This window comes from Rhipicephalus microplus, chromosome 2 (genome assembly GCF_043290135.1).
Source record: "Rhipicephalus microplus isolate Deutch F79 chromosome 2, USDA_Rmic, whole genome shotgun sequence".
Classification (NCBI taxonomy): domain Eukaryota; kingdom Metazoa; phylum Arthropoda; class Arachnida; order Ixodida; family Ixodidae; genus Rhipicephalus; species Rhipicephalus microplus.
In genome coordinates this window covers 193,433,047-193,459,808 of record NC_134701.1, presented here as the reverse complement: position 1 = coordinate 193,459,808, position 26,762 = coordinate 193,433,047, and the positions used below count along the sequence as shown (strand labels likewise).

The 26,762-nt window shown below is 46.6% G+C and overlaps 2 protein-coding genes across 5 annotated transcripts in view; both read left to right on the top strand.

Moving 5' to 3' along the window:
* LOC119170524 (uncharacterized) overlaps window positions 1-1,255 on the top strand; it is a 304,114-nt gene extending 302,859 nt beyond the window's left edge. For all 3 annotated transcript variants that reach the window (XM_075887194.1, XM_075887193.1, XM_075887192.1), the window contains one exon: window positions 658-1,255. In XM_075887194.1, the coding sequence (XP_075743309.1) occupies window positions 658-889 (232 nt within the window). In that variant the 3' untranslated portion in view covers window positions 890-1,255. The remainder of the gene's footprint in view (window positions 1-657) is intronic.
* Window positions 1,256-7,213: 5,958 nt separating this feature from the next.
* Window positions 7,214-26,762, top strand: part of LOC142786872 (uncharacterized) — a 76,215-nt gene continuing 56,666 nt past the window's right edge. For both annotated transcript variants that reach the window (XM_075884572.1, XM_075884569.1), the window contains exon 1: window positions 7,214-7,377. The gene's annotated coding sequence lies outside the window, so the exon portion shown is untranslated. The remainder of the gene's footprint in view (window positions 7,378-26,762) is intronic.

The following is a 26,762-nucleotide window of genomic DNA, read 5'->3' as shown; positions in this document are numbered from 1 at the left end:
TGGGGATTTAATCAGAGTCATTTGCGTGGCAAGTCGATGTTCTACTACAGGGTTGTGCTTGTGCTTGTGAATAAAGTGAAAAGAAGTTGAAACGCAGTGAAAGTAGCTTTCATGTTTTACAAACACACGTCTTGTATACATGCTGCACATTGCAACATGAAATATTGCAGTAATAATGTGCGGTAGAAGTGCCCATTGCCAGCAGGTGTCGGAACATGTGATTATCATAATGGATCCGTTGTTTATAGCTGGTCACCCACTACAAAAGGCACACAGGCTACTGCGCCTATTTCTTTAAGGCCACGTAGTCGGTGCATAGCAAGTTTGAAAAGGTTTCATGCACTAAGTGTTTGAAGCACGTACTAGGAACAGGATATCGCTATCGCGTGAACTCTTAAAGGTGAAAATTCGGGGTACCCCAATATTTATTAACGACATCCCTGTCTCTGAAAGCACTTTACAAATTAACAACGGTAATAGAGCATTGAAAATGAAATTCATCTCTTTAAACTGATTTGTTGTTTCAAATTAGTGTCCGCTAAGTGTTGACTTGTGTACGCCATGGGATAAATTTTTTGAAATACCCGTCGTTTCTGCCAAAGTCTTCATTCCTGGAACATTTCTTTATGACAAGCTTTTTCTTTTGGCTCTGCCCAGGTACCGCGAAGGTGGGCTGGGTCTATTGGACACTCCACCGAGTCTCGTCAGTCCGACCAGCATGGCGTCGCTGCTGGGCGCCCCGTCATCAGCGATGACGTCTTCTCCGAGCGCCAGCGAGCTCGTCAGCACCCTGTCGGGCAAGATGGCGCGCATGCCGTCGTCCAACGGCATCGGTGACTCCCACGGCAAGCGATCGTCACTGTCGCCGGCCAGTTTTATGGAAACCTGAACTCTGCTGCCATGCAATCCTCGCCTAGGCTGCGAGACCTGGAAAAAAGAAACCCAAGTTACGGAAGGGCGTGTTGGTGGTCACCTTCTCCCACGCCGCGCTGTTCACCTGGACTTATATAGAACAAACCCCGCGAAGATACGATGCCCACGAAGTTCTGGAAACGAGACGTGTTGTTTGTTTCTCCTCCCAAGTGCAATGTTTGTACGCATCCCCCTGCCTACTGCCTCTTCCACTATGCCCCCCACCCCACCAGACCTCAATGTTCTTCTGTTTGTGCCCGCTTTTTATTTAAATATGCAGTACTGTAGTGTGTCGATGTACTGTTCATGTGCAATGCAGAGGCGCCAAATCGCCGCTGTGATGGACCTTCTGCAGCGCTACCTAGAGTGCGTGCATGTGTGCGTGTGTGTGTTTGCGTGTGAGCGTGCGTTGGTGTGTTTGTTTGTATTGTTTTATTCCTTTATCTGACGGCTTTTTTCGGCAGCATTCAGAGTTCTTCCTCTTTGCATCATTTTTGTCCCTTGAGAGATGGAGGGATGTGTGATCTAGCTCTGAACGATGATGGGAACATGGTGAGGAGGCAAGAAAAAAAAACTGGAGGAGAGAATCACATCGCCGCCATCACCCTCTTTTTTTTTTACGTGTTGTGGTCCATTTCCCGCGCTCATGTTATATATTGGACTTTGCAATTTCGAATATGTGTATAACCGTGTTTCCCCCTTTGACAACTTCCTTGTGGTTTTCTTTTAGATAAGTTTCAGTTCAGCTTCATCATTTTTTTTTCTGTGTCACACTTGTATCTCATGGCTGCAACCAGGTGATGCTGGCCGTTGTTGCTAATGGATGCTTGCCACAGCGCGAGCACTTGTTCCTTCTACATTTCAAAAAACATGGGGCTGTTTATCTTGTCCCTTTATGTACAGCTCTTATGTCACACCCAAGTGGTCTAAGAGGGGAAATCTGAAGCAAGTTAGCAAACTCTGTACAGTGTAGCAATCTAAATGATGTAGCACAGAGATCGACTAAATATGGAGCAAGTGTTTGCATATATAAGCAAATATTTGTTCCCCTTCTGGAATAATATCAGTGTGTTCATAGGTGTGACATGAAACAGGCAACTTTCCGAAGATGGTGAGCCCCTATGTATGGTGTCATCTGTAACGGCTTGAGTGTTTGAGTGATCTACCAACAAGCTCACTTTGCCACTCTTGTTAGCTTAAGTAGTGCATTTAAATGTGCATCGTCAGCACATAGCTAAACTGCAACAGCGTTGCCATGCTGCTGCCTCTGCTTCTTCCTATACAGCTGGGTACTTGCTAACCACGGGCAAAAAGAAACAGTTACAAGATATACTGTAATCGAGACACCGAATGCACCCCTTCGCAGACCGTTTTTATCTTGGCTGTGTGGCATTTTGCTGCGGTACTACCTTGAACTGCCTGCCTACCTAGTGAAGATTTTGGACATGGCAGGCAGTCAGTTTAAAGTTTAAGTGTTGTATCTGATTATTGTGTCATAATGGGCCATTGAATCCCACCCGACGTTATCCCATGCCAGAACCAGCCTCCGTTTATTGATTTCCTTTTTATTGTCGTATGAACATGCTCAACCATTGTAAACATACAATCTAGTCTGTGATGTTACATTTGAAGGCATGGCATTATTTTCAGTGTACAATGACCCAGTTTCAGATGTTTTCAGTGGGTCTGTTTCCTTCATCAGTGCTAACAAGTGTGTTCAAATGACTTTTGTTTTCGAATTTATCCGTTTTCTTCCAGTAACGTACATATATTTTTTATTTTGTCGCCAGCTTCAGACTTAGCGTATTTATGCGACTCGAGTAGAAAAAAAAAAACCTCACTGAAAACTTTCTTGAGGAGCTTTTTCACCCTAATAGGCATGGGGAAATGATAGTCTATAACTGCTTTAAGCCTTTATTGTAAGAATTTCCGAGATATCTGAGTGAAATCTCTGTACTATATTTCATTGGTTTATTGTTGTAACAAGTGTTACCCTCAGCTGGGGATAAGTGCAAGACTAGCCTATTGAAACTTGTAAACCTATTTATGGTGTTCTTTTTTTCTGTAAGATAAACTCATGACATGCTTATTCATCATTCTTGTCTGTATTGTTAACTGTGTTTTTATTTTTCTCATTTTTACTTAAGCATTAATTGTTGACTATGAAAACTGCTCTGGCTGTCACACCAGTGCATCCCTCAGAGACAGAATCTGGGCTGACATTATTAAAGCACGCAAGTTGTTTGTGGGATATGATCTTTCTTCCTCATCTTTCTCTCCAGTTGTGTTAAAGTAAGTCGTACAGTTTTAATATAAGGGTTTAGAAAAATCGAGGCTTTGTTCTCGCTTGTCTTTTTTGTGTGAATTTTCCGGCATATGGTCATTCATATTTAGAAAACACAATGCTGGCGTTACGCTTTTATGAACTCACTGAATGTGTTCGAACCTAAGCAGCAGCATGGTGTTTTCCACGCACACCATCAATGTGAAAAAGATATACAATATGGAAAGCACTCCTCTAAAATGAAGCGGCAGTCTGCAAATTACGCTAAACCGTGCCAGTATTTAATGTTTTAGGAATTTCTCACCTTCTGCATAATATAAATGTAAAAGCTACACTGCCTTCAACACATGCATTATTATAAGCAAACGTAGCCTGTCCTGGTGTTAGAAATTATTTGAGAGTTCCATCAGATTGTCGGCGATTTCCAGTTTTAGAATTGCAGGTAGCTACTTTTAAACTGAAGAAACATCTGTGACCTTATCTGTACATGGCACACTCGCAATATTCTTACTTTTTTTTAACAAAGCGTAATTTATAGACGCACCTTTTTTGTGAGCCGTGTTATTTTCTCGCAATGGTGTATTACGTCGGAAGTAACTGATGTCAGCACAACCACGTTCACAGTCCTCGAGACGCTAGTCGTGAAGGAGATGCCACTCAAGTTTCACGCATCTACCTGCCTACTCACTGTCTTCATAACTGAACCCTTCACTGTTCCACAAACAACTCTTCGTTAAAACTGACATTTATTTTTTATTTAACCTACCGGTGGAGTTCTCATAAAGTATTGTTTCGAAATCTCATTTTGGAGCAGTATTTATTGTGGGTGTTCTCTCTGGATTGCTAGATGCAGCCGACATGTCTGTTGACCAGAAACGTGTGGTTGGATAGCAGTAGAAAACAGTGAATTGTTGCTGTATGTTAGATTTTAAAACCTTGCAAGTGTGCGTGTTCATTGTCAACTGCAACAAAGCGTATGTGCACCTGAGAGTCGGAAAGCTGATCTGATGTAGAAAGAAAATACCTTGCACATCTCCTTAAAGAGGTTGAGTGCCCTTCCTTGCATAAATGATTTCAACACTGTTTACTATGTGTACATTATAGACCAATTAAAACTGCAAAGAAAACTTCAACTCGAGCTCTTTCTCATTTACTATATTATATAGGAATCGTCATCTTAGAGAAACAAACTTGAGCCCTGTACGTATATACCACTCTTGCGTTATCACGTGACTTTGAGATGGAATTACATATAAGCAAATACATTAAGACAATCGCAGTGGCCCAGTCTTAGTTTAGAACACTATCCTGCCTCCTTAGTAATCAGTGACCTGCTTGAGTGGTGCTCAAACAGATTATTTATTATTTCTTACAATAGTTGCAATGCCAATAAATAATTTCACTAAGAATAGCATTTGACACTGTATGAAGGTACAGTACACAGTGATTCAAACGTGACATCAAATTTGTTTAGTATAATGACGGGCATGCGCAATTGGACGAGATTGGTCATGTAGCTACGAATATGCTCTATAAGATAACATTGGTTCTAATCTGCGCATTCAAGTCGAAATTAAGCTGATAGGGCCGAAACTGAAGACAGAAACGAAAGCATGTGCATGACTCTGTCCAACACTGTCCCGTTTCAAAATTTCGGTACTGTACCTCCTCGACAGCGAAGCTGGGAACAACTATAGTAGTGGAGGGATGGTGTGACGGATACGACAAAATAACCAGAAGCGGTTGCCCATGCTGCTATCGTAAGTTGATAGATGCTGCAGTGAAAATCGATGTTTTGAAGCAACTTGCTCAAGAATGCTGGGACGCTCTGGTTACTGTAATCTAACAAGAGCAACATATGTACATGTGGAGCAACACGAACAGAGCCCTTTCACTATGCGAACATGGAAAACGAGTGAAGCTGATCATTTTCCCCTTGATGCCACACTGGCCACTGCCGTGTTCTTGAGCCGAAAGCGTGGCGACGTCAGACTTTTTCTCGATGACATTTTTGTTTTGGGAGGTGCTCCAGTTGGGTGGGATACACGCGGCTGTTGGTCGAAATGACCCAGGGCACGGCTTCCTAAAACAGAGGGTCGTGATACGTACAGTTCCACTTGCTCGGGGAAGTGCGATGACACACAGCCGAATCGTTGCAGCCGTGCAGGCAAGCTGCAGTTGGTCACGTACGCCGTAGATGTTGAACACTGATATAAAGTATTAAAGCTGGCGTGTGGGTACACATTGAAATTCTGAAAAGAGCGCTGGGACATGACATGGACGGAAGCGAGGAGACCTTGGCCTCGTCGCTTTTCGCAGAGAAAGCTGTATAGCGCTAGTCGAAACGAAAAGTGGTTCGCCACGAGAAACGAAAACAGTCTCCATTGGCTGCTCCCTCGGTTACGTCGTTGTCCACGTCGCAGCCATGCGCGCATGCCATTGGGAGCGGCGCGTCAGTGACGTCGTTCAGCCCTTCGCAGCTGCGCCGCGGAGCCCGCGCGCTGCGAACGGAGCGGTTTTGAATGAGAAAAAAAAAGAAAAAAAAAGTGCAACGCTGTAACTGTCCCTCTCAGTGGAGGTCATCCCATCAGGCAGCGGGAGAGAAAAGAATGTAGGAGAGAAGGGAAGGAGAGAGGATGGAAAATGGGGTATTCGGCCCGACCCTGTACGCGCGCGTCACTCCCGGCCAAGGAAAGCCGTGAAGCTGGTCGGCAGGATGTAAACAACCATCACGTGATGGGCACACGTGGGCGTGAAGGGTTCAGCGTCGCAGGAAGGTTCAGCCGACAACTTCCGCATCAGGGCAGCACGGATGGTGCGAGCGTCCTAACAGCTGACAACTTTCCAAAGACAGCGCCGACATCTGATCCGTGAGAGAATTGACGTTCGCAGTGGCAGTGAGACCGATGCTGCAGTCACGGCAAAAGAACAGGCCCGGCTCGTAAGGAGCAAGCAGCAACTGCAGCGCACAGAGGATCCCGCCAGGGTTGCCGTTAGGTAGACTTCAACAGGAGACAGATTTGAAGCTTAAGGTAATTAATGTAGTCATGCCATCGACGTTGGAAGACAAGGCGGCGCTGCGAAGGGCTCGTGAGACCGAACGTAAGCGGGCGAAGCGTGCAGCGGATGCCGAACTGCGTGCTCGCGAGGCCGAGTGCAAGCGGGCGAAGCGTGCAGCGGATGCCGGACTGCGTGCTCGCGAGGCCGAGGACAAGCGGACGAAGCGTGCAGAGGATGCCGAACTTTGCGCTCGCGAGGCCGAGGACAAGCGGGCGAAGCGTGCAGCGGATGGTGAACTGCGCGCTCGCGAGGCCGAGATGAGGCGTCAGCATCGAGCCGCGAACGCGGCCCAAGATGCGGAACGACAACGCAAGCGTCAGGCGGAGAAGGGCGATGAAGGCCGGCGTCAAGACGCCGCTCGCAATCGTCAACGGCGAGTGGACGTTCCCGAAGCTGTTCCAGCCAGTGAACGTGCCGCGCGGGAGAGGGTGCGAGCCCTGGACTTTGCTCGTCCGGACGCGTCATGAAGTGTAAATAAATAATACTTCGTATATATGATATTTCAGAGGCATGGACGTTCGGTGTGGACTCGCGTCGACCAAGATTTACGACAGCGCCACGGCCCAGAATCATCTTTCGGGGATAGGTATGGCATCAAGCAAGCTTCAGCACTTTCTTGGCTGCTCGCTGTGATCTCTTTCGCCTGAGGGAGGTGCACTTTCATTGCTTTATTTTTTTTTTATGACGACGCAATATCTTTCGTTCAACTTCGACAGCCGTTCAAACGAAGAAGTTGCAAGCGCCAGCTTTATCAGATCTTTCCCGACCGCCTGTTTATCAAGCGCATAGGTAACAGTTAGTGAAGAACACACTTGATCGCAATGAACGTTAAGCTTGGAATAGAGAGAAAGGGAGTTCGTCGTAGGGGCGATCCTTGTAGCATGGAAGAGCCGACAAGGGCGAGAAGGGAGCGCAATCTTGATTTTAACTGTTCAGAAACGTGCCACTATAGCGCTAGGGGTGCTAAGCTAGTCGATGCTCGCGCAATACTCTTCGTATCGCACTCGACATTACTTTGCACGAAATCTACGCGTTGCGATCCTTGAGCTCTGTACGTGCTCCGGAAAAATGTGCTCGGCTGGAATAATGGTTCATCGGTCAGCTGTCGGTGGCTATTACAGGTGAGACAAATACGTTTATTGGATTGTGATTTGTTTAGTTTTCAGACGTAAATTATGTTTTGTGTAGTATTTCCAGGTATTATGCGTAGTATTTTCATATTTATTTTGCATAGTATTTTCAGGTAAAGTATGCGGGAACATTGTGAGAAAGTTTCGAGGACAAATGAAAATGCGCACATTGTGCCGCTCAAGCGACTGCTTTTTTGCCGCCCAAATGATTCGTATTAGTTAGCTTGTGGGGTACTCAAGCATCACGGTAGGGCGGTTGTGCTAGTGGGTCGTCGCTAAGCAGACAGAATGCATTGTGCGCAATGGAACGGGAGACAAGATGGCGCAACAACCTTCGCTTCGCGCAATCGACAGCAAGGTATAGCTCATCCCGTCGTCTTCTGTTCCCGTGTGCATTTCTGCGCTATTTAGTGTGCTTATAACCAGCAACATGCACCCGGTATTTGAAAACAAGTAGTCTGAGAACCACGATAGAGGATAACAGAAAGAGCTTTCCCATAGGGAAACAATCGCTAAGAACACAAACAATGGTGTACGATGCGACGTACGGAATTAAGGCAATGTTTGAGTGCGTTAAAATTAAGACAGGTCATTTAGAAGAAATAAAAAGTGGTGAGAATCGTTAAACGTTTAGCAGAGAGAGAGAGAGAGAAAATTTTGGCAACTTCGCACTGGCGGTGGTGAATAGCCTGAAGGAACATTGGAGTTGGGCGGCCTTGAACTCCTTCGATTTATACGTCCAGGGCGACTCCAGACGCCGCATCCGTTTTTCGCGTAAACCAACCGGAAGCTCCTCCCACAGGGCCGGGACCTCTATGATGCATGTTCCTTTTTTTCGCGTTCCTGGCGGTCTGTGAATGGTCCGAGTCCGTCCGAGCGATTTCTTTCTGGCAGCTGCAGACAACGGCGCCGTGCAAACGGCCCACGCTTTGGGCTGTTCACCTGTAGACTTCAGTAGATTCCTTCGATGTGAAGAATGTCACGTGACGTGTGCAGCCATGTTAGGTTGGACATTAGAAGATTTCGAAGCACTGTAGCTCTGTCTTTGTTATTTCTTCCGCTTCTCGCTCGTTTCGGGATTTCGTGTTTGCGCACCTATTTCTACGCCCATGGCGTTCTAAGCATGTGCCGTTTTTCCGAAGCTCGAACGAGTACTATCCACAGTATCTTTAAACTGAAGTGACTTTCAAAGGGGAAAAGGAAGAAAAAAGCGCCGTTCCGTTACTGCCTCTCTCGATGAGGGCACCTCCACAGTTCAGCGCAGGGATTGGGGTAATGGGAATGAAATAGAAAGAAGGAAGGGGGTAAGAGAAGGGTAGTGAAATGCATTCGATCACCCTTATCGCGCACGCGCGCTAGAAACAAACGCACCAGACGCGATACACGGAAAGACCCACCGCGAAGCCGGGGGTGAGGAGATGCGCCCGTCAAGAGAAAGAAAGAAAAAAAAAGAGAGAGAAAAAAAAGGAGACCACTTGACAAGTGGAAAGAAGTTAGGGTGCTCCCGAACTGATAGTGAAGGGGAGAGAGTGTCCGTTGCAAGGGCTGAACGCGCCCACGAAGAATAGGAAGGAAAAAAAAAAGAAAAAGAGAGAAAAAGCCGTCATGTAAACCGGTAGCGTAACTTCCACAGATGGCCCATGTATCCAGTAGTTTGCGGTTCGTTGCCACCGTTGCTATCTGGGTATGAAGGCGACAACAGCTACCAAAAAATCAAATGTGACGTCGCAGCAGGAAGTGGTATAGCGACGTCGTGCACTGTACTAGAGCCATAAGCTGTGTGATAAAAAAAGTGGGTAACGATTCAGAATACCAAGTACCCTACTATGGGAGAGCTTAAGCCGTCCTGTGGGCCTCACACTCGATGAGGCCCTGTTGAATGCGTGTTTGAAAAAAAAAAGGGGGGGGGGGCGGTAACGATTTAGAGTACTAGTTGCTCAACTATGAGAGAGCTTAAAGCCATCCCGTGGCGAGGAGTACTAAGCCGCATATTTTGGCGGTGGTATGGTGTGTTTCGAAGGAGTGGTTAACGATTTGAGTACTCTACTACGGGAGTGCTGAATGCCATCCCTCGGGTGAAGATTTCAAACATTTTGACATGAACTGTCCGAAATCGTTGTTTAGAAAAAACTGGTGAACAATATAGAGTACTTGGTATTATACTGTGGGAGAGCACTATGCCTCCCCGGGGGCTTCTGATACTCAAAGGACCGGGGTACTCTACAATGGGGAGGGGGGAGATTAGTAAAAGGGGGTAACGATTTAGAGTACAGGATACTCTACTATGGGAGAGCACTAGGCCGTCCCGTACCTCAGAGAGAAATTTGGAGAGCATATAACACACGACGAAAAGACACTGCCAATTACGCCATATGTTCAGAGTGAAGAACAGACTTGTGAATAAGGAAAACCATGCTGGTGCTAATGGCTCCTTCGCGGTTCTTTCAAAGAATTCAAGTCTCAAATATTCCTCATCAGCAAAACGCCATGCCCTTATGGCGGAATTTTATCCACAACGCAAGTGTTTTATTCCAACACGAGAGAACAAACGCTAACTGGCAGCGTCCACACTTCATCTCGTATTTTCAACGCACTACTCTGATGGCTCTGGCGGGATGTTTTTTCTTGTCGTCAGGTGGAAGCTTCTGGCGCTCACATCATGGCGTGGCTCACATGTGAGGCGATTGCGTTCAGCCATGATTGAAGGGAATATGGAAGGAGAACATCAGAGAAAAAATTCACTGTTTTTGCAACTTGGGAAGGGTGTCCCTTGGTGCATATTTTCAACATTCGTGCTCCCCTTAAACTTGTAATATTCTTTGTGGCAGAAAGCCCGTTTTCCCAAAATAAAGTAGTATGTAAACTTGATATTAGCACTTCGAAAACTTGTAGCATTCTTTGTGGCTGAAAGCCCGTTTTTCAAAAATAAAGTATGGTGTAAACTTTATATTAGCACTTCGTAAACCTGCAATATTTTTTGTGGCTAAAAGCCCGTTTTCCAAAAATAAAGTATAGTGTGTAAACTTTATATTACCACTTCGTAAACCTGTAATATTCTTTGTGGCTGAAAGCCCGTTTTCCCAAAAATAAACTAGTGTGTAAACTTTATATTAGTCGTCTTCGGAGCGCATGGGTTTGAACGTTTTCAACTCCTAGATTACACCTTCTGTATTGTGCTTGTCCATAAGTTGAGATGTTGAGGGTAAAGAAAGTCTTCAGCAAGTGTAAATTTCCCGATTAACAACACGGTTCTTTTGTAAATGCGAATAAATGCCGGTGACGTACCGGGGCGCTGACTGCTGAACCACGAAGCCCTTCATCGTTGAACTCCTCAGCCGTTTCACCGTCCTTCGAGGCGAATAGCGTGCAGGGTGACAACGCGTATGCTGTAATAGACATAAATATTATTTGTGACGTAATTAGACCAAATATCACGTGAAAAATACCCGGAAGAAGGGCAGAGAATGATGGGAAGTGCGTCGCAGAATCTTTGTTGTGCTTGTTTACGTTCAGATACTTGCACATTTCCACACTGAAAACTAGTCAATCTCCTCGAAAACGTTAACAAAATTTGATGATGCATTGCGGATAGAGCTGCAAGGCAGCGCAAGAGAGATGCAAAACAAGCAATTCTTAATTTATATTAATGATTTGCCTTCAACTATTTTAGCTAACATCAGAATGTTCGCAGACAACTGCGTCATTTATTCAACTCTAAATAACCCTCTCGATCAACATGCTTTACAGACTGATCTTAACCACGTCATAGACTGGTGCCAGCAATGGCTAATGACTCTAAATCCTAGTAAATGTAAATCTGTAACCTTCTCTCGACGTTCTGCTCTCCTTTCTTTTCCATATTCAATTTCTGGAGTTCGCATCGAAGCCGTTAACTCGTTTAAATATTTAGGGGTGACCTTATGCAATGACCTATCTTGGCGCACTCATATTACAAATATCGTTGCATCTGCCAATAAAACACTGGGATTCCTGAAACGCAATTTTCGTCCTGCCCTCACGCACGTAAAACTACTAGCCTACAAATCACTCATCAGTCCGAAACTGGAATACGTATGCACTATCTGGAGTCCACACCAGTCCTACCTCGCATCTGCCCTGGAAGCGGTCCAAAACCGTGCTGCTAGATTCATTCATTCCACGTATTATTACCGAGCTAGCGTATCGTCACTGAAAGCGGAATCCGGTTTATCTAATCTCTGTCTTCGTCGTCGTATTGCCACGCTATCATTATTCCCCAAATTTTATCACAGTGATCTCTGTCATCCACCTTAAATCGTTCACCTTACGTGCATACCTCATCGCCGCGGACATGAATTGCAAGTGTCACGCCCACGTGCTCGCACCCTCACATTTTTCTCCTCATTTTTCTTTCGAGCAGCAACAGATCGGAATGGCCTTTCCCACACCATTGCAGCCATTACTAATCCATCAAACCTTTTGGACAAAGTAACAAACTATCTTACCGAGTGAAGTCACCTGGCTACCCTGTATACCCACCCTTTATGTAATACCCCCTTGAGGGGTCTTTAAGTAAATAAACCGATGTGATGTGAACACGATCCAAAGTGTAAAAATTGACTTTGGATATGATCTGGACGCTTATAGCAACTAAATTAGATAGTTGAGCGCAGGCGTTTGGGACAAAGTATACGTTAGTTTTTCAGCTATTTTCTAAGTGTCCATACTAGCTTATGCATGATGCTGTGTTTTCAAGCATTTCTGTTCCTTGCTGTTCTACATGCACTCGGGTCGTGGTGTAGGACAATGTGTTTGTGACCATGTGCTAGTATATATAAGCAAGGTATAAAATGTTCACGGCTAGAACTGCACCCCTCCAAACATACAGGCCTTGGGAATCGCATCTTTTTCTACCGGGCGACAACATGAAACGCTACGGCCGAGTCTCACAAGCACATTGACTGGAAAAGAACAACGAAAAAGGAAAAGAAAGGCAAACCAGTCTGCTTCCCAGGGGCTTGTTTGGTGATTCAGAAGGTTTAATTACGGTTTATGAGACAGGCGTAGCCAGGGGCGCTGTTGGTGGTTTTTTACTGTTCCTAATCCTCTCGTTCCCCCAAATTGCGTCTGCGTTTATATGAACACGCACATAAATTGCACGCACAACTCCAAGCAGCTCACGGGACGGCCTTATGCTCTCCCATAGTAGAGTACCAATACTCTAAATCGTTATTAACTTTTTCTAAACACAACTTAACCCTCATCTCCCGAAATAATACCCGTCAGTCCTTCTGCCACAGCCCCCCCCCCCCCCTCACACACACACATGCACACAGCTATAAATTTCACCGTTATGAATGAGCTCCTGAAGCTCCGGTAGATTGCATCGTGTAAATATCTTTAGAAGGAGTGCAACGCCTCTAATGTAATAGCTGTTCCCCCAGAAAGCCGGCATATGGCGCACTTTCTAAATTTATTGCGTTTATTAGAACGATGGTTCATGCAATAACATGAGTTACCCTTTGTTTTTCTTTAGTAATAATAAATGAAGCAGCCTGGCCTGTTGACTGTTCGAAGGAGAGCAAATTGTCGACGAGAAGTAAATTTCTCCAGACTAAGAAATTCGTGAATTCCGCCAGTTACAAGCACGTACGCCGGCACCACAAAAACTTCAACCGCACGGGCTTGTTTCGCCGCCTGTCGGTAGTTTACCAAGATAGCGTCACTAACGGGAACCGCGGACACGGAGTTTCTGCAAGCTGTGCGGCTTAGCGTTTCTATCAATCGGCGAGAAGCTCATTCATCCCAACCTTTAGTTCCCGACAAAGCATTACCCCTCGAAGATGCTCTGAATCACGCTGCGACATTATTAGTTGTGTCTACCTGGATCTGCAGCAAACATGCGTTTACAAATCTCGAAGGCTTTGTACTTTTTTGAGTACTTCTTTCGTTCTCCGGGAGCTGGCGACACCTGCACCGGTCAGTTCGATAGGCGTGAAGTTGGCCGCGCTAGTGCATTTACAGTGGTTACAGTAGTAGTAGTGTAGTGGTTACAATGAAGAGGAAAAAGGCACCTAATTTCTGTCTGCCTTCAGGCGACACGGCGCAGTGCTTTATAGGGGTGGGGGGAAGGAGGGATAAAAAGAATAGAAGGAAAGTAGAAGCAGAAGAAGACAGCCAACGAGAGGAAAAAGAAGGAGATAGGAAAGTGGGGATCCGGTCGAAGCAGTCCAAGGGCGGGGTGCCACAATGCGAGAGCTACACGGCGTCAGGAGACCGCGGAGGGCGAACCAGTCGGCGGGAGCTACGCTGAAGTCGGAGATCGCGAGGGCACAACCGTCCAGCTTGAAATCCTGCGAGCGAATCCCAGTGGTTACAGTACTCCGTACGAGTAGCAATTACGGTCGCACGTAGGTGGAAGTTGAATGCGAGAGGTCAGTGTACTGTGGAATGTGCGTTTACGTTAGGAAACACCGCTGCGCAGAAATTTCCAGAGCTCTCCATTACGGCGTGCCTCGTTATCATCGGGTGGTCTTGGCTCGTAAAACCTGCGATATACATAGTGTGCACGTGCGTCACGCAGCGCCTCATCGTCACTTCCGAAATGCGCCACCGACATGCCCGGGTACCTACCGACTGCGTCGCCTACAACTGCCGTGTTGTCGTCTCCTCGCGCTTGCGGACGACTCGCTTGCTGGATTCCGTGCCGATCGGTTGTGCGCTCGCGATCTCTGGCGTCAGCGTAGCTCTGGCCAACTGGGCACGCCCTACGTTATCTCCTGGCGCCGACCTCCGACGACAGTGTAGCTCTGACCGACTGGACTTGCTCTACGCCATCTCCTGACGTCGACAAGAGCTCTCGCAAGTCGTGCCCCGTCCTCGGACTCCTGTTACCGTGTTTCCATCTTTCCTATCTCTTCTATCCCCTCGATTTGTCGTCGCTCTCTCTGGCTTTCCTCATCTCTCTCTCTACACCTTTATTCCTATCCTTTTAATCCCTCCTCACCCCCATCCCTTGTGAGCTACTGCTGAGGTGTCGCACCCTGATGCAGACAGTTGCGGGGCTCACATTTCTTTTATTTTCCTTCTTCTAAACATAACGACTCCCCCCCCCCCCCCGTGCTTGCGCCCGTTTAGTTTTGCCTCACGATGCAAGTTCGAGGGCTGCTAGTGAGGCAAGTTGTTTTAGTAGTCCCCGAAGGGAGAGCAGAGCTTCGGGGTGTTTCTTCGCCGAAAGTTATTACCTAAAATTGAGAACGCACATTGCGATTTTCCGAAAAGTACCGGCGTGTTTGGCTGACACGGATATACAAAAAACTACTTGAAGAAACTCGGTGATATTTGCAGCTTCAGGTGTAACTTCACAACGGGTAAGTGTCATAGCCAAGCACTTACCTGGAAACAAAGATAGCTTACAAAGATACTGTACGTACGAACTTGTCCGCGACCACTGCGTGCACAAACAGCGTGTCAGGGAGGCGGTTAAAATCGTGATGGCGATCGCGGAAATTCGGGTATTGCATTGAAACAAACTGTGAAAATGGATGCGAAACAATATTAGTTCACTTTGAAGTATAGCCGATGGGTCCGAGCTGGGGGGTCAGGAATTTGAAACTTTGGTCAAGTAATTCCCTAGCACAGTCTCCATCATTTTCAGGGACTCTACTGTACATTAGTGTACAAAAAAAAGTAAAATACAAGATGAAAAAGGTGACAAAACACAGGCAAAAAAAAAAAAATGATGACCGGCGTTACCGCGGCACGCACCACACAAGGTCTCTATCTGCCTCGCACAATTTCCTCGGCTGTTTCCACAAATTTAATATGGCCTGCCAATATGGAGTATTAAAGTTCTCGTTATTATTCGCGTAGTCAATGTGGATAACACCCACTGCCAGAAGGGAGGTGAAGGGGCGAAAGGCAGATAAATTGGTGATTCATGAATTTCAATAACACTGATTAAAGGGGAAGTTACACCGTACGACTTTTACATCAAAGATGAGCTTAAGTACGCCTTTTGGTAAGCAAAAGTATTGGGGGCCCCTAAACCTCGCCTTTGAAAGTTGAACGTTACAGAGATACATTATCTCTATAGTCCCTTCAACCCACGAGTGCAGACTTCTTATATGATTTTACTCGAGAAGTGTAAATTGTGCATTACTACAATGTAACCCACAAAGGTGAAGGTGGCATGTGTCAGTGATGCTTTAGCATGTGGCTCCATTCGGTGTTATGGGTATCGTGCTTAAAACTACGGAAAATTATGCGCGTGGAATGTTTTAGAACTTGCTATGCACCCTCCCGGGTTCCAGACTCACTCAAACCCGGATATTTTTTTTTTCATTTTTGTTTTGCATCTTTCTTGATGTTTCTATCAACGTTACCAGATTCTTCTTCAGTTTGCAAACTCCGCTGAGACGAGGTGGCGAAACGCGGCCCCTTTCGTTTCCCGCTTCCTAGGTGGCGCTTCCGATGCCATTTGACCGGTCGCCGCGACGTAATGGATCCTATGCACAGTGTTAAACGGAATTCTCGTGGTTAATTTGGCGTTGAGGGAGTTATTTTACGTGATAGTGCACTAAGGTTATTACGAGTGGGCAATTAAAGCACCAGTTGTGCGGCTAATGCGGTGCCGCATGGTGGAGATGCGAGTGCGATGCCCGTATTTTGCGGGCATTGTGTTAATTTAGCCGTATTGCGTTCTTGTTCTTTAAAATTCAACCATATATATTAAAAAATCGTTGCAGTGGGCTTAAAGGTAAAAGCTGGAGGACTATATTCTTGAAATCAGGTGCATGTTAGAGAAACCACAGGTGGCCAAATTTTTCAAAGCTCTTCAACACGACGTGCCTCGTCATCGTATAACCTTAGTTATGGTTATATGATGAGGCACACAACACATTAATCTGATACCGCCGAAGATATTGGAAGTGTAAAGCCTATAGAACGACTTGTTCGTTCCAGATAACTCAAATTTACGATCCGAATGTTTTTTTTTTTTTCAAGGAAAGATAGCGCACGAATTCAATAAATGCGTGTCCCTTATAAGGTTATAAAATGCAAAATGCAATGAGTTCAGCAAACTCTTATTGAGCACAATTTATTGAACGCTACAACAAACAAACTGGAAGTCACATTTGTTCACGCGGTATCAAAACTACTCTACCGTGAACATTGTGCACGTAGTCCTTCAAGATATCATCCTCCAGGAAGTGGAGGTCGCACACAGCGCAAGATCTTGATAGTTCCTTATCCAATCTTGGTATTGCTCGTTGCCACTGTTGAAGACCCACCTCACCAACGGGTGGCATGAAAAAATGCATTTTTTTCGGTCGCAGATTTCGCTGAGTCGTAGCCGCTTCGGCAACCAGTGACAAAGCCGCGAGGCACGTTTCATAACGTCGAAAAACCGTCGCACGACGCATGAGAGCTATGCAGCTAACACCCGGCCCGATAACACAACAGAGCTGACAGCAAGTGAGACACAACGTCAATTGTCACCACGATATCGCAGTAAGCAGCAATGGGAGCATAAACTGCGCGAGTGTTGTCGATCTCGCTGAGACACACAATGTTAGCGATTGCCACGGAACACACTTGCGCTATACTTGCACGCTACGAAGAAGCACCGGCTGTTTTGCTTCGCCGGCGTGGTCGGTGGCGTGCGCCCAACCGCCATGAGCCTCGTCAGACCGGTAAAAAAAAACAAAAAAAAAAAACGACGAGTGCGTCCCCTCGTGGTGGTGCATAGAAGGGTAGCACCTGCGGCGACGCAGTTTGCAAACTGAAAGAAGAATCTAGTAACGTTGGTTTCGTTCATGCCCAAGGTGATTTTTCGGTCACAACCAATGACGCCTAAACCCTACGGCGACTGCGCAATTTCTGCACCATGAGCTCTTGAATGCTATCGTGTTATAAATGACGAATTCGCGCACCTGTCGGCAAATGCGTGGCTATACTCGGCGACAGCTTTTCTTCACAGCACTGTGGAAGCTATAGAGCCGAACCGCCTGCATGCGCGCGCGCCAGGAAATAGTACCTATTTTATTTTCTGATTCTAATAGCTACTTGGCCCGAATAAATAAAAATTTCTTCATTATAACAAGTATGGGACTCTGTTCATGGAAAAGAAGTTATCGTGCGCCCTAGTTTTTTTTTCTTTTTTATTTCTTGGACGGCACCACATTTTCCGCACGCCGGCTGCATCTGCTGCTTGCTCTTGCAGTGGCGAGGACAGCATCGGCCGTGGAAAAGCTGCTCATCGTTGGGACGCGCCGTCTTTTATACATCACGCATCGAACTTTCCAGCCTTATCACTAGTGGCCGCGCAAGCTCTGAAATAAGCTTCACTGTTCGCGTCTTGCGCGCAATTTCAAGAACGATCTACAACAATTGTGAGGCTTCTCGAACACTGAGGCGCAGTCTGCGCCGATCATTGCTGACAGCCTTTGAGGGTGTAAACCGAATACAGCAAAACTGAAACAAGACTGGCCCGTGGCCGCATTGTGCCGCAACCAGCCTTCTATTTCGCCTGTACTAGGGCTCAATACCGTAAACGTTAAAATTCGATCACGTGTGGCGCGTACCCGTATATACTGGGCTGAACACGAAACCTAAACTTCACTGTTATAAAGGCTGAATAATGCTGGGAAAACGTTCTGAACAACGGAAAATTTTATGGCAGAGACTGCTGCGCCGCGCGGCGCACGAGCCACCCCCACACAGAAACGGCTCCTGCGGCGCACAGAAGTGGCGTGATGCATTTTCCGTTTAGGCGCTTTGTTTGAATAGTCGGAAGTGTCTAGTGGTACGTCTAGACCATAGCCTCCTTTATTTTCTGTGCCTGCGCTTTGCCGCCGGGATCAAAGGGAGCCGACCGTCAGGCTGAGTTCCCGCAATCACCGGGGTACAAACGACGTTGTTTGTCCATACGCACTCAGTTAATGTCGCGTGTCATCTGCTCACGCAACACAATGAAGCAACAGTTACAATTATACTTGCTGAAAGTACTACGTACCGTTTTGGTCGTAAATAATTGGTGTTCCAAACGTATGCGACCAGAACAAAGGTTTCCTGGAGATGCGTCGCCGCGGCTGAATGCGCCGACTCGGATGGATGGATGGATGCTATGAGCGTCCCCTTTATAACGGGGTGGTGACAAGTATGCCACCAGGCTCGACAAAAAAAAAAAACCTTTTTTCCCTTTCTTTTTTTGTTGGCCTAATGCCTCTACTTCGATAAATTCTATCTTAATGGAAAAAAGGTAAATTTTCAGCTTAAGTTCTCTGCCTTTTACGGCACACTGTCCATATTTTATTTTTCCAATATTTATTTTTGTCCTTTCTCTCTAATTTTCTGCCACCAATACTCTAACCGTCTCTTACTTATTTCAATCGCGGGTGTGTTCAGCTTTCCATTGTTGTCCCTAAAACCCAAGGCTTCCTGTAGGCTCGTGCCCAAACGTACACCTGGGTGGATATCTCCACATTCAATCAGAACATGCTCCGCCGTTTCCTTATCTTTCCCGCAGCATGTGCATTGTTCTTCTTCTTTACTGAATCTTGCTTTATAACTACGCGTTCTAAGGCAACCCGATCTCGCATCAAACAGTAAAGCGCTTCCCCTTGAATTATCGTAAAATGCCTCCCTCCTTATTTCATTTTTGCCCTTTCGGTAGTTACTCAAAGCCGGTTTTTTCTCCATAGCTGCCATCCAGTAAATTCTCTCCGCCTCCCTGACTTTTCCCTTAACGCTCTTTGTTGACATATGGCTCACAATACCAGCCGTATATTTACTAGTGAGTCTTCTAGTTCTTTTTCTCCACTGTGTGTCCACGCTCTTCCTATACAAATAACGGAACACCTTCTCTGCCCATCTACTCTCCTTCATATTTCTTAGCCTTTCTTCGAACCTTATTTTGCTCTGCGCTTCCCTCGCCTCAAAACCTGCCCACCCCATATCGCCCTTTACAGCCTCGTTTGTCGTCTTCCCGTGAGCACCCAACGCGAGGCGTCCCACAGTCCTTTGATTTACATCCATTCCCGATTGCACCTCTGCCCTCATGCACACCACTGAGTTCCCAAAAGTAAGCCCTGGAACCATTACACCCTTCCACAGACCTCGAAGCACCTCATACCTATTGTATCCCCACAACGCTCTGTGCTTCATTATTGCCGCATTCCTCTTTCCTTTTGCTGCCGAGGCTTTTTCCTGTACCTCCATGTATCTATCACTCTCATTTACCCATACTCCAAGGTACTTGTATTCACTTACCCTCGGTATTTCTTGGCCTTGTATGGACACCGTCTGATCACAGGGATCATTGAATACCATCAAACCACACTTCGTTACACTGAATCCTAGTCCAAGAGCTTCACCTTCCCTTCCGCATATATTCGCCAGCTGCTGTATATCATCTCGACTGTCCGCAAATAAGACAATATCGTCCGCATAAAATAAACCTGGAAGCTTCTGCTTAATCATCATGCCGCCCTGTTTGTGTGACAGATTAAAACCAATGTTGCTACCTTCTAGCGCTTTTTCCATACTCACTATGTACAGCATGAATAACAGGGGGGACAAAGGACATCCCTGTCTCAGACCCCTGCTAACCTCAACGTTCTCTTTGCTACGCATTCCCTCCCACTCTATGCAAACTGTATTTTCTCGGTATATCTCCCTCAAAAGCTGTATACAGTCGTCGCCCATGCCCATTCCTTTCAATATATCCCACAAAATTTCCTGATTAACGTTGTCGTATGCCCCAGTGATGTCTAGTGATGACTCGATTCTGGGATGCGAGCGCCCCTGGCGGACAGCAGACGCAAAAAGAGAGGAGGATGCGGGAGGCGGCCGAACGGGCCCGGCGGACTGACTGCGCGGGCACAGAAAATAAAGGAGACTATGTCTAAACATAACAATAAAAGCAGTTCAAATTACGTCCAAACGAAAAAGTGAACAAAAATGTTATTTAGGTTTAGCGTGACAACAATACAAAACAGGCTTGTTTGTCACCTCAATCGATTGGCAGCTGTGGCCATAGAGAAATAAAGGTTAAGAGTGGACACTCCCATAGACCCCAGCAGCCCAATCGACCCTAGCACACCTAGTGGTTGGTGAGAGCAAGTGGCGTGCGCTTCCTGTTTCGGTTTCACTGGCGCAAATTTTGAATTACTTTGCATAACCGACGTTTGGCTATGACGAAAGTTCATAATTTCAGACCACTATTCATCGCCCAAATGAATAGTTTTTGTAGGTCAATTTGATTTAGCGATTCCCTGTTTTGTTTTGTTCAGTGGTTCGTGCGAGTCGGTCGTGACGTAATTTTTATTTCGATTAAGTTATAATAAAAAGAGATGCAGGTAATGATAATTCACTACGGTTTTATTCATCACGCTTGTGTTTTTCTTTTGGAACAAGTGATCAATGTATATATTGTTACATCGTGCATAGTGAATAGCACAGCATAAACGGAGACATCTTGTTTATTCATCTTCTTCCTTCTCCCCCGTGGCGGCCACCGAGCGCGTGCCACCGCACAGCGCTGTAGTCGGTAGCGACGCCTTATACCACATATCCCCTCTTGCAAAAAAAAATAAAATAAAATAAAAATAAATGGTAGAAACACACAAAACTGTTTTTGTCTACTTCCTAACGAAGTCCTTCAATTTCTTTGGGGTCTTCTTTTTACGCTTGCTTTTCCTTGCAGGCGCATTAAATCCTGGACTGGTCAAAGCTTGCGTGCCGTCTGGTGGAGATGATACGGGGTCTGCCCTTTCATGACCATCCGCTCTTGATGTGTCCCATTGGGGCGCACTAGATGACCGATCAGATGCAGGGGACCAGTTCATAAGGGCAGCGGTTTCAGGCTGTAATGCATGAGAAGACCGATTAAATGCAGGTGTCCAGTTCATAACAGCAGGGGTGCCCGATTTCATTTTGTTGACCGCTCCGGAGTGAACTGCGATTAACTTAGATGCGTTCCACACACGCCCATCGTCCAAAAGGTACGAGGCCGGTCCCCGTTTTCCAATGATCTTCTTGGGCGCGGAAAATTGTGAAGACAGCTTACCGTGAGCTGCAGTTGTCTTAACGCGCACGTAATCACCAACGACGAAACTGGGTTCCTTGGCTCCACGTTTTTCATCGGTGTAGCTCTTCGAGATCATTTGCTTCTTTTTGACATGCTCTCGTAGCTGTTCAATCGCCCTTGACGGGTCCGTGCTGAAGCATCTGTCGGGCAATCCCAATATGTCAAGTCTGGTGCGAGGTTGGCGTCGATGAAGAAGAACAGCGGGTGTCGCACCAGTAGTCGCGTGAGGCGTACAGCGATATACTTGCAGGTAATCAAGCATGGCTGTTCGTACGTCACGACGTTCAAGCAGGGCTAGTTGAATGTACGACTTCAGCACCCTATTGAATCTCTCCACCAAGCCGTTAGCTTGTGGGTAATACACGGAAGAGTTGTAGTGCGTTATTCCACGCTCCGTGAGAAACTCGTCAAAGCTTGCTGAAGAGAACTGTGGTCCATGATCGGATACAATACTACGTGGGTAGCCTTCTCGCGCAAAAAGTTCAAGTAAAAACTTCTTCACTGTAGACGTGGTCGCATCTCGCACGAACGCCACTTCAGGCCACTTGCTATAATAGTCAATAACAGTAATCGCAAAACGGCAGTCGGCCGAAGCTTGCGTGAAGGGTCCCACAATGTCGATGGCAATTTTTTCCCACGCCGCGTCAGGAAGAGGAACAGGTTGCAGTGGCGCTGGAAAGGTACGTGCGGACTTGTCACAAGACTGGCAAATCACGCATGTGCGCACCAGTTCTTCAATGTGACTATCCATGCATGGCCACCAATAGGACTCTCTCAGGCGAGCTTTGGTACGACTAATGCCTGGATGTGACTCGTGGGCCAGATCCATAAGGCGGCGTGTCAACGTTGCAGGCACGACAATCCTGTCACCCCGGCATAGGATATCACTTACAACAGAGAGTTCAGCCTTCACGTAAAAGTAAGGTAGCAATTCTTTTGACAGTGATTTCTTGTCAGGCCAAGAAGTAGTCGTGAAGTGCTTAACTTCACAGATAATCTGATCATTGGCACTTGCTTCTTGAAGTTCTGGCATGGTAACTACGGGAGACAACAAACAGATAAATTCCTCTTCTGGTGCATCGCGGATTAAACTCTGGACGGGTAGCCTGGAGAGAGCGTCAGCCACGACGTTTTCGCTACCTTTCCTGTATTCGACGGTATAGTTGTAGCAGAGCAACCGTGAGGACCAGCGCGCAATCCTTAATGGTCGGTGACCGGTGCCTTTCGTCGAAAGAAGCGTAACCAGCGCTGCGTGATCCGTTCGTAAGATGAAAGGTCGTCCCCATAGATAAACGTGCCAGTGTTCGCAAGCCCAAACACAGGCAAGGGCCTCACGTTCGCCGACTGAGTATTTCCGCTCATGCGGTTGAAGTGTGCGGGAGGCGAATGCGACAGTTTGCAGTGAGGTCCCGTTGTCTTGCTGAAGTACTGCACCTAATCCATATCCTGAAGCATCAGTTGTAACGAACACAGGCAAGTGAGGATCGAAAAGATGAAGCACTTCGCAAGATGTGAGCAGAGATTTCAGGCGCTCCAAACTGCTCTGTGCTGCCGCACTCCAAACGAAAGAGGCTTGTCCTCGTAGCAAGGCGCGCATTGGCTCGACAACATCCGAAAAATGAGGAATGAACTTGGAATAGAAGCCTGCAAGCCCCAGTAGCGAGCGGAGTTCGTTAATATTTGTAGGTGATGGTGCCTTTGTTATCGCCTCAATGGATGACATCAACGGAAATAATCCTTTGGCGCTCACAACGTGACCTAGAAAAGTCAACTCTGCCACGTCAAAGACACACTTGTTGTTGAGCCGGAGGCCAGCATCAGAAAGACGTTGCAATACAGCGCGCAAGTTTCCCAAATGGTCCTCTCGGGATCGCCCATACACGATGATGTCATCAATGTAAAATAGGACACATTTGCACCCTTTCAAGATCATGTGCATCATTTTCTGGAACGCTGATGGCGCCGACGCCAGTCCGAAGCAAACCCTCTTGAAGCGAAATAGTCCATCGTGAGTGATGAACGTGGTAAGGTCACGGCTCTCTAAACTGAGCGGTAACTGGTGATATGCAGAAGCTAAGTCTAGCTTCGAGAAACGCTGTGCCCCAGCCAGGCTGTTCAGGAGCTCCTCAGTTTGTGGCAAAGGAAAACTGTCTACTACCACAGCTTTGTTTGGCTCCCGTAAGTCAACACACATGCGAATCGAGCCGTCTTTTTTTCTGGCTACGACAATAGGGGAGACCCACTCAGAAGAGTCGACACGCTCAATGATGCCCTGAGCTTCTAATTTCTGAACTTCTGCCGAGACTTGCTCGCGAATGACAAGTGGCAGTCGTCTCAGTTTGCTGGCCACCGGTTGTACAGACGCGCGAACTCTGACCTTGTGAGTGAAACCTCTCACAGTTCCCAGCTCTTTTGCAAATAGGTGCTCAAACTCAGAACGTAATTCTGGAGGTAGCACCGGAGTTTCTTGCGTCATTAGAAGACACCTGAGCGGTGACCCTTGGATCTTCATATCCAGAGCAGCGATGCCGTCTAATCCCAGAATGGTCGTTCCCCCAGGCACAACGTATAGTAGAACAGAAGTGCATCGGCCGTGAAATGAGGCAGTAGCAATGAAGCATCCTTGTATAGGAATTGCTGCCTTTGAATAATCGAGAAGCTGGACGGATGTAGACTTCAGTGGATACGCTTTAGAAAAATAGCGTTGGTAAAGTTCTTCGGCCAGGATCGAAACCGATGATCCTGTATCGATCAAAAATGGTACAGAAATTCCTTCTATTTCCAACGCTGCGTAAATTCCCTTCTTACGGCTCCAGGTCTGACAAACACTTAAATGGTCGTCTGGATCAGCTGTATCGTTACCTTCCGCTACATGCTGAACATTCTTCTCAAACTTCCGCAATGACTTGCACACCTTTTCAAGATGGCCAATTTTCTCACATTGTCGACACCTATGTGCTTTGGCCTTGCACAGAGAGCTATTTGCAAGGTGTGCCGTAGAACCACAACGATAACATACTTGCTCTTTCGGAGATATGCGACTTTGACCGTGCATGTTATAGCAAGTACATGTGCTACAATGCCGTTCTCTGTGATTTGAAGTATCTTTTACACGATGAACTTGCAAGTCATTTTGTGCAAGTTCTCTTGCTTCATTAGTCGCTTGATCATGCTGTTTGGCAATGGTAAGAGCCTTAGAAAGCGTGAGAGACTCTTCCAGCAGAAGGCGTTCACGTAAGTATCCACTTGTGGTTTTCTCTATGAGCTGGTCGCGTATCATGTCGTCCGTTAGATCACCGAAATTGCATGCTCCTACAAGACTTCTCAGCGCGGTGACGTAATCAGCCGCAGTCTCACCTGGGGCCTGCGTACGTTGACGGAAACGGTGACGCGCTGCAGTGACGTTCAACGTGGTTTTGAAGTGACCTTCCAGCGTCGCGATGGCGCGGTCGAACACATCAGGACTAGGGGACGTCAGTGTACCTGCCGCAGCGCTCGCAGGCACGAGGCACGGGTCGTCAGTAGTCGTCAGAGTCTGGAAGATACGTTGTCCTTCCAAGCCCAAGCAGTTGAGCAGGATCGCCTTCCGACGAATGGCAGGTAGGTCGAAGGCGCCCGAAGCAACCATGTAATTCTTGAAAGCCTGGATCCATTGCTCCCATGGAATGTCCGGGTGTCCAGGTGACGACAGGAACGGAGGTGGCGGCTGTAGCCCCGAAATACTCATCGTAGAAGATGGTAGGCAATAAACGAGGGCACAGATGAGGTTCAGGCCGGTAGCACATGGGCTGGTGAATCCTCGTCGCCAAAATATGTTACATCGTGCATAGTGAATAGCACAGCATAAACGGAGACATCTTGTTTATTCATCTTCTTCCTTCTCCCCCGTGGCGGCCACCGAGCGCGTGCCACCGCACAGCGCTGTAGTCGGTAGCGACGCCTTATACCACATATATCAGTCAAAAAAACAGAGCATCCGCAATGTTTTATTCAAAGGCAAGGTAGAGTATGAGAATACAAAAAGCACAATATGACAAAGGTAGACAACAAATGCATCTCGCCTTACAAATAAATTGTAACAAATATTGTAACAAATACATAGAGAACACAGACAACGCACACATTGCTAGAGTTGGCAGAAGCCGAGAAGCTGGTGAAGTATGACACACCGGGCCAGTGGGTAAGTAAGGATTTATGGCAAAAACACAGCGCACAATGCTGATGAAGAAGGAAGAAGTGACATATACACAGCAATGAAGTCGCGAATCACGCCTGGGGTTAACCGAAATAATGCATAGAAAAAAAGAGCGCACAGAAACCACACGACACAATATAGCAGAAAGGCAAAGGTGCAGCGTGCTGGCTGTGCTTAAGAACAGCTAGTCCAAAATGAAAAAAAGCAGACTTGATGCCTGCTTGTCCTCAGAAAGGTAGGGCTTTGCAGCTTGCTCACTACGTGAAAGACAAACTTTATGCTACAACACTGGCAGGTCTTGTGCCTTTTGTTATGCGTTGCCTTCATCAAAAACTTAAGAACCCAAGTGATTTGCGTCTGGGTGTTGCTGTGACGCTTGCGAGCTAAAATAGATTGTAGTCATCACTTTATCCAGAATTGTGGACCTTAATTGGTGCTACGAGAGCAGTATTACAGGGCTAATAAATAGCAGAAGGAAACCACTTTGGCTCATTATTTTTCACAAAGGCTCTACATCGTACGTTATCACTCGCAAGCTATATAAAAATAAAATGGCAGCGTCCGCAGCCCCATCAAACGCTACAAGTTTGGGTATTCTTTTGAAAATTTTGATGGGCGAGATGAGGAGGTTGATGAGAAGCTGAAATACGAAAAGCGTGATAACGTGAACCGTGCCCACTTCATACTGTGTTCCTTACCCGCTCGAAGACATTTCAACAAGCGGTTTTGTTATCGATATATTACTTGAGCTGGAGAGACAAAGCATACACAGTGACCAAGCGAGCCACAGTAAAGTGTACAGTTCGCCCGCATTTGCTACAAAAATACAGACAGGATACCCAACATTCTTTTTAGGGTTATGCAAATCACTTCGAGCGAAAACACACTGTCCCTACTCCTCATAGCGGGTAACCTAAACAATGTATGCAACGAAGGAGTGGCTAGTCCACTTGAGCTGAATATAAGCATATAAGATCATAATGAAGTCTGCTGTAACGAAGTAATAACATAACAAAGCTATTGCAGGATTCGGCTCAACTCGAATACTTTAGTGTAAACCCGCCGCTAATTGCTAACCTTTGAACTTGTCAAGCTGTATGCCTGAGATTG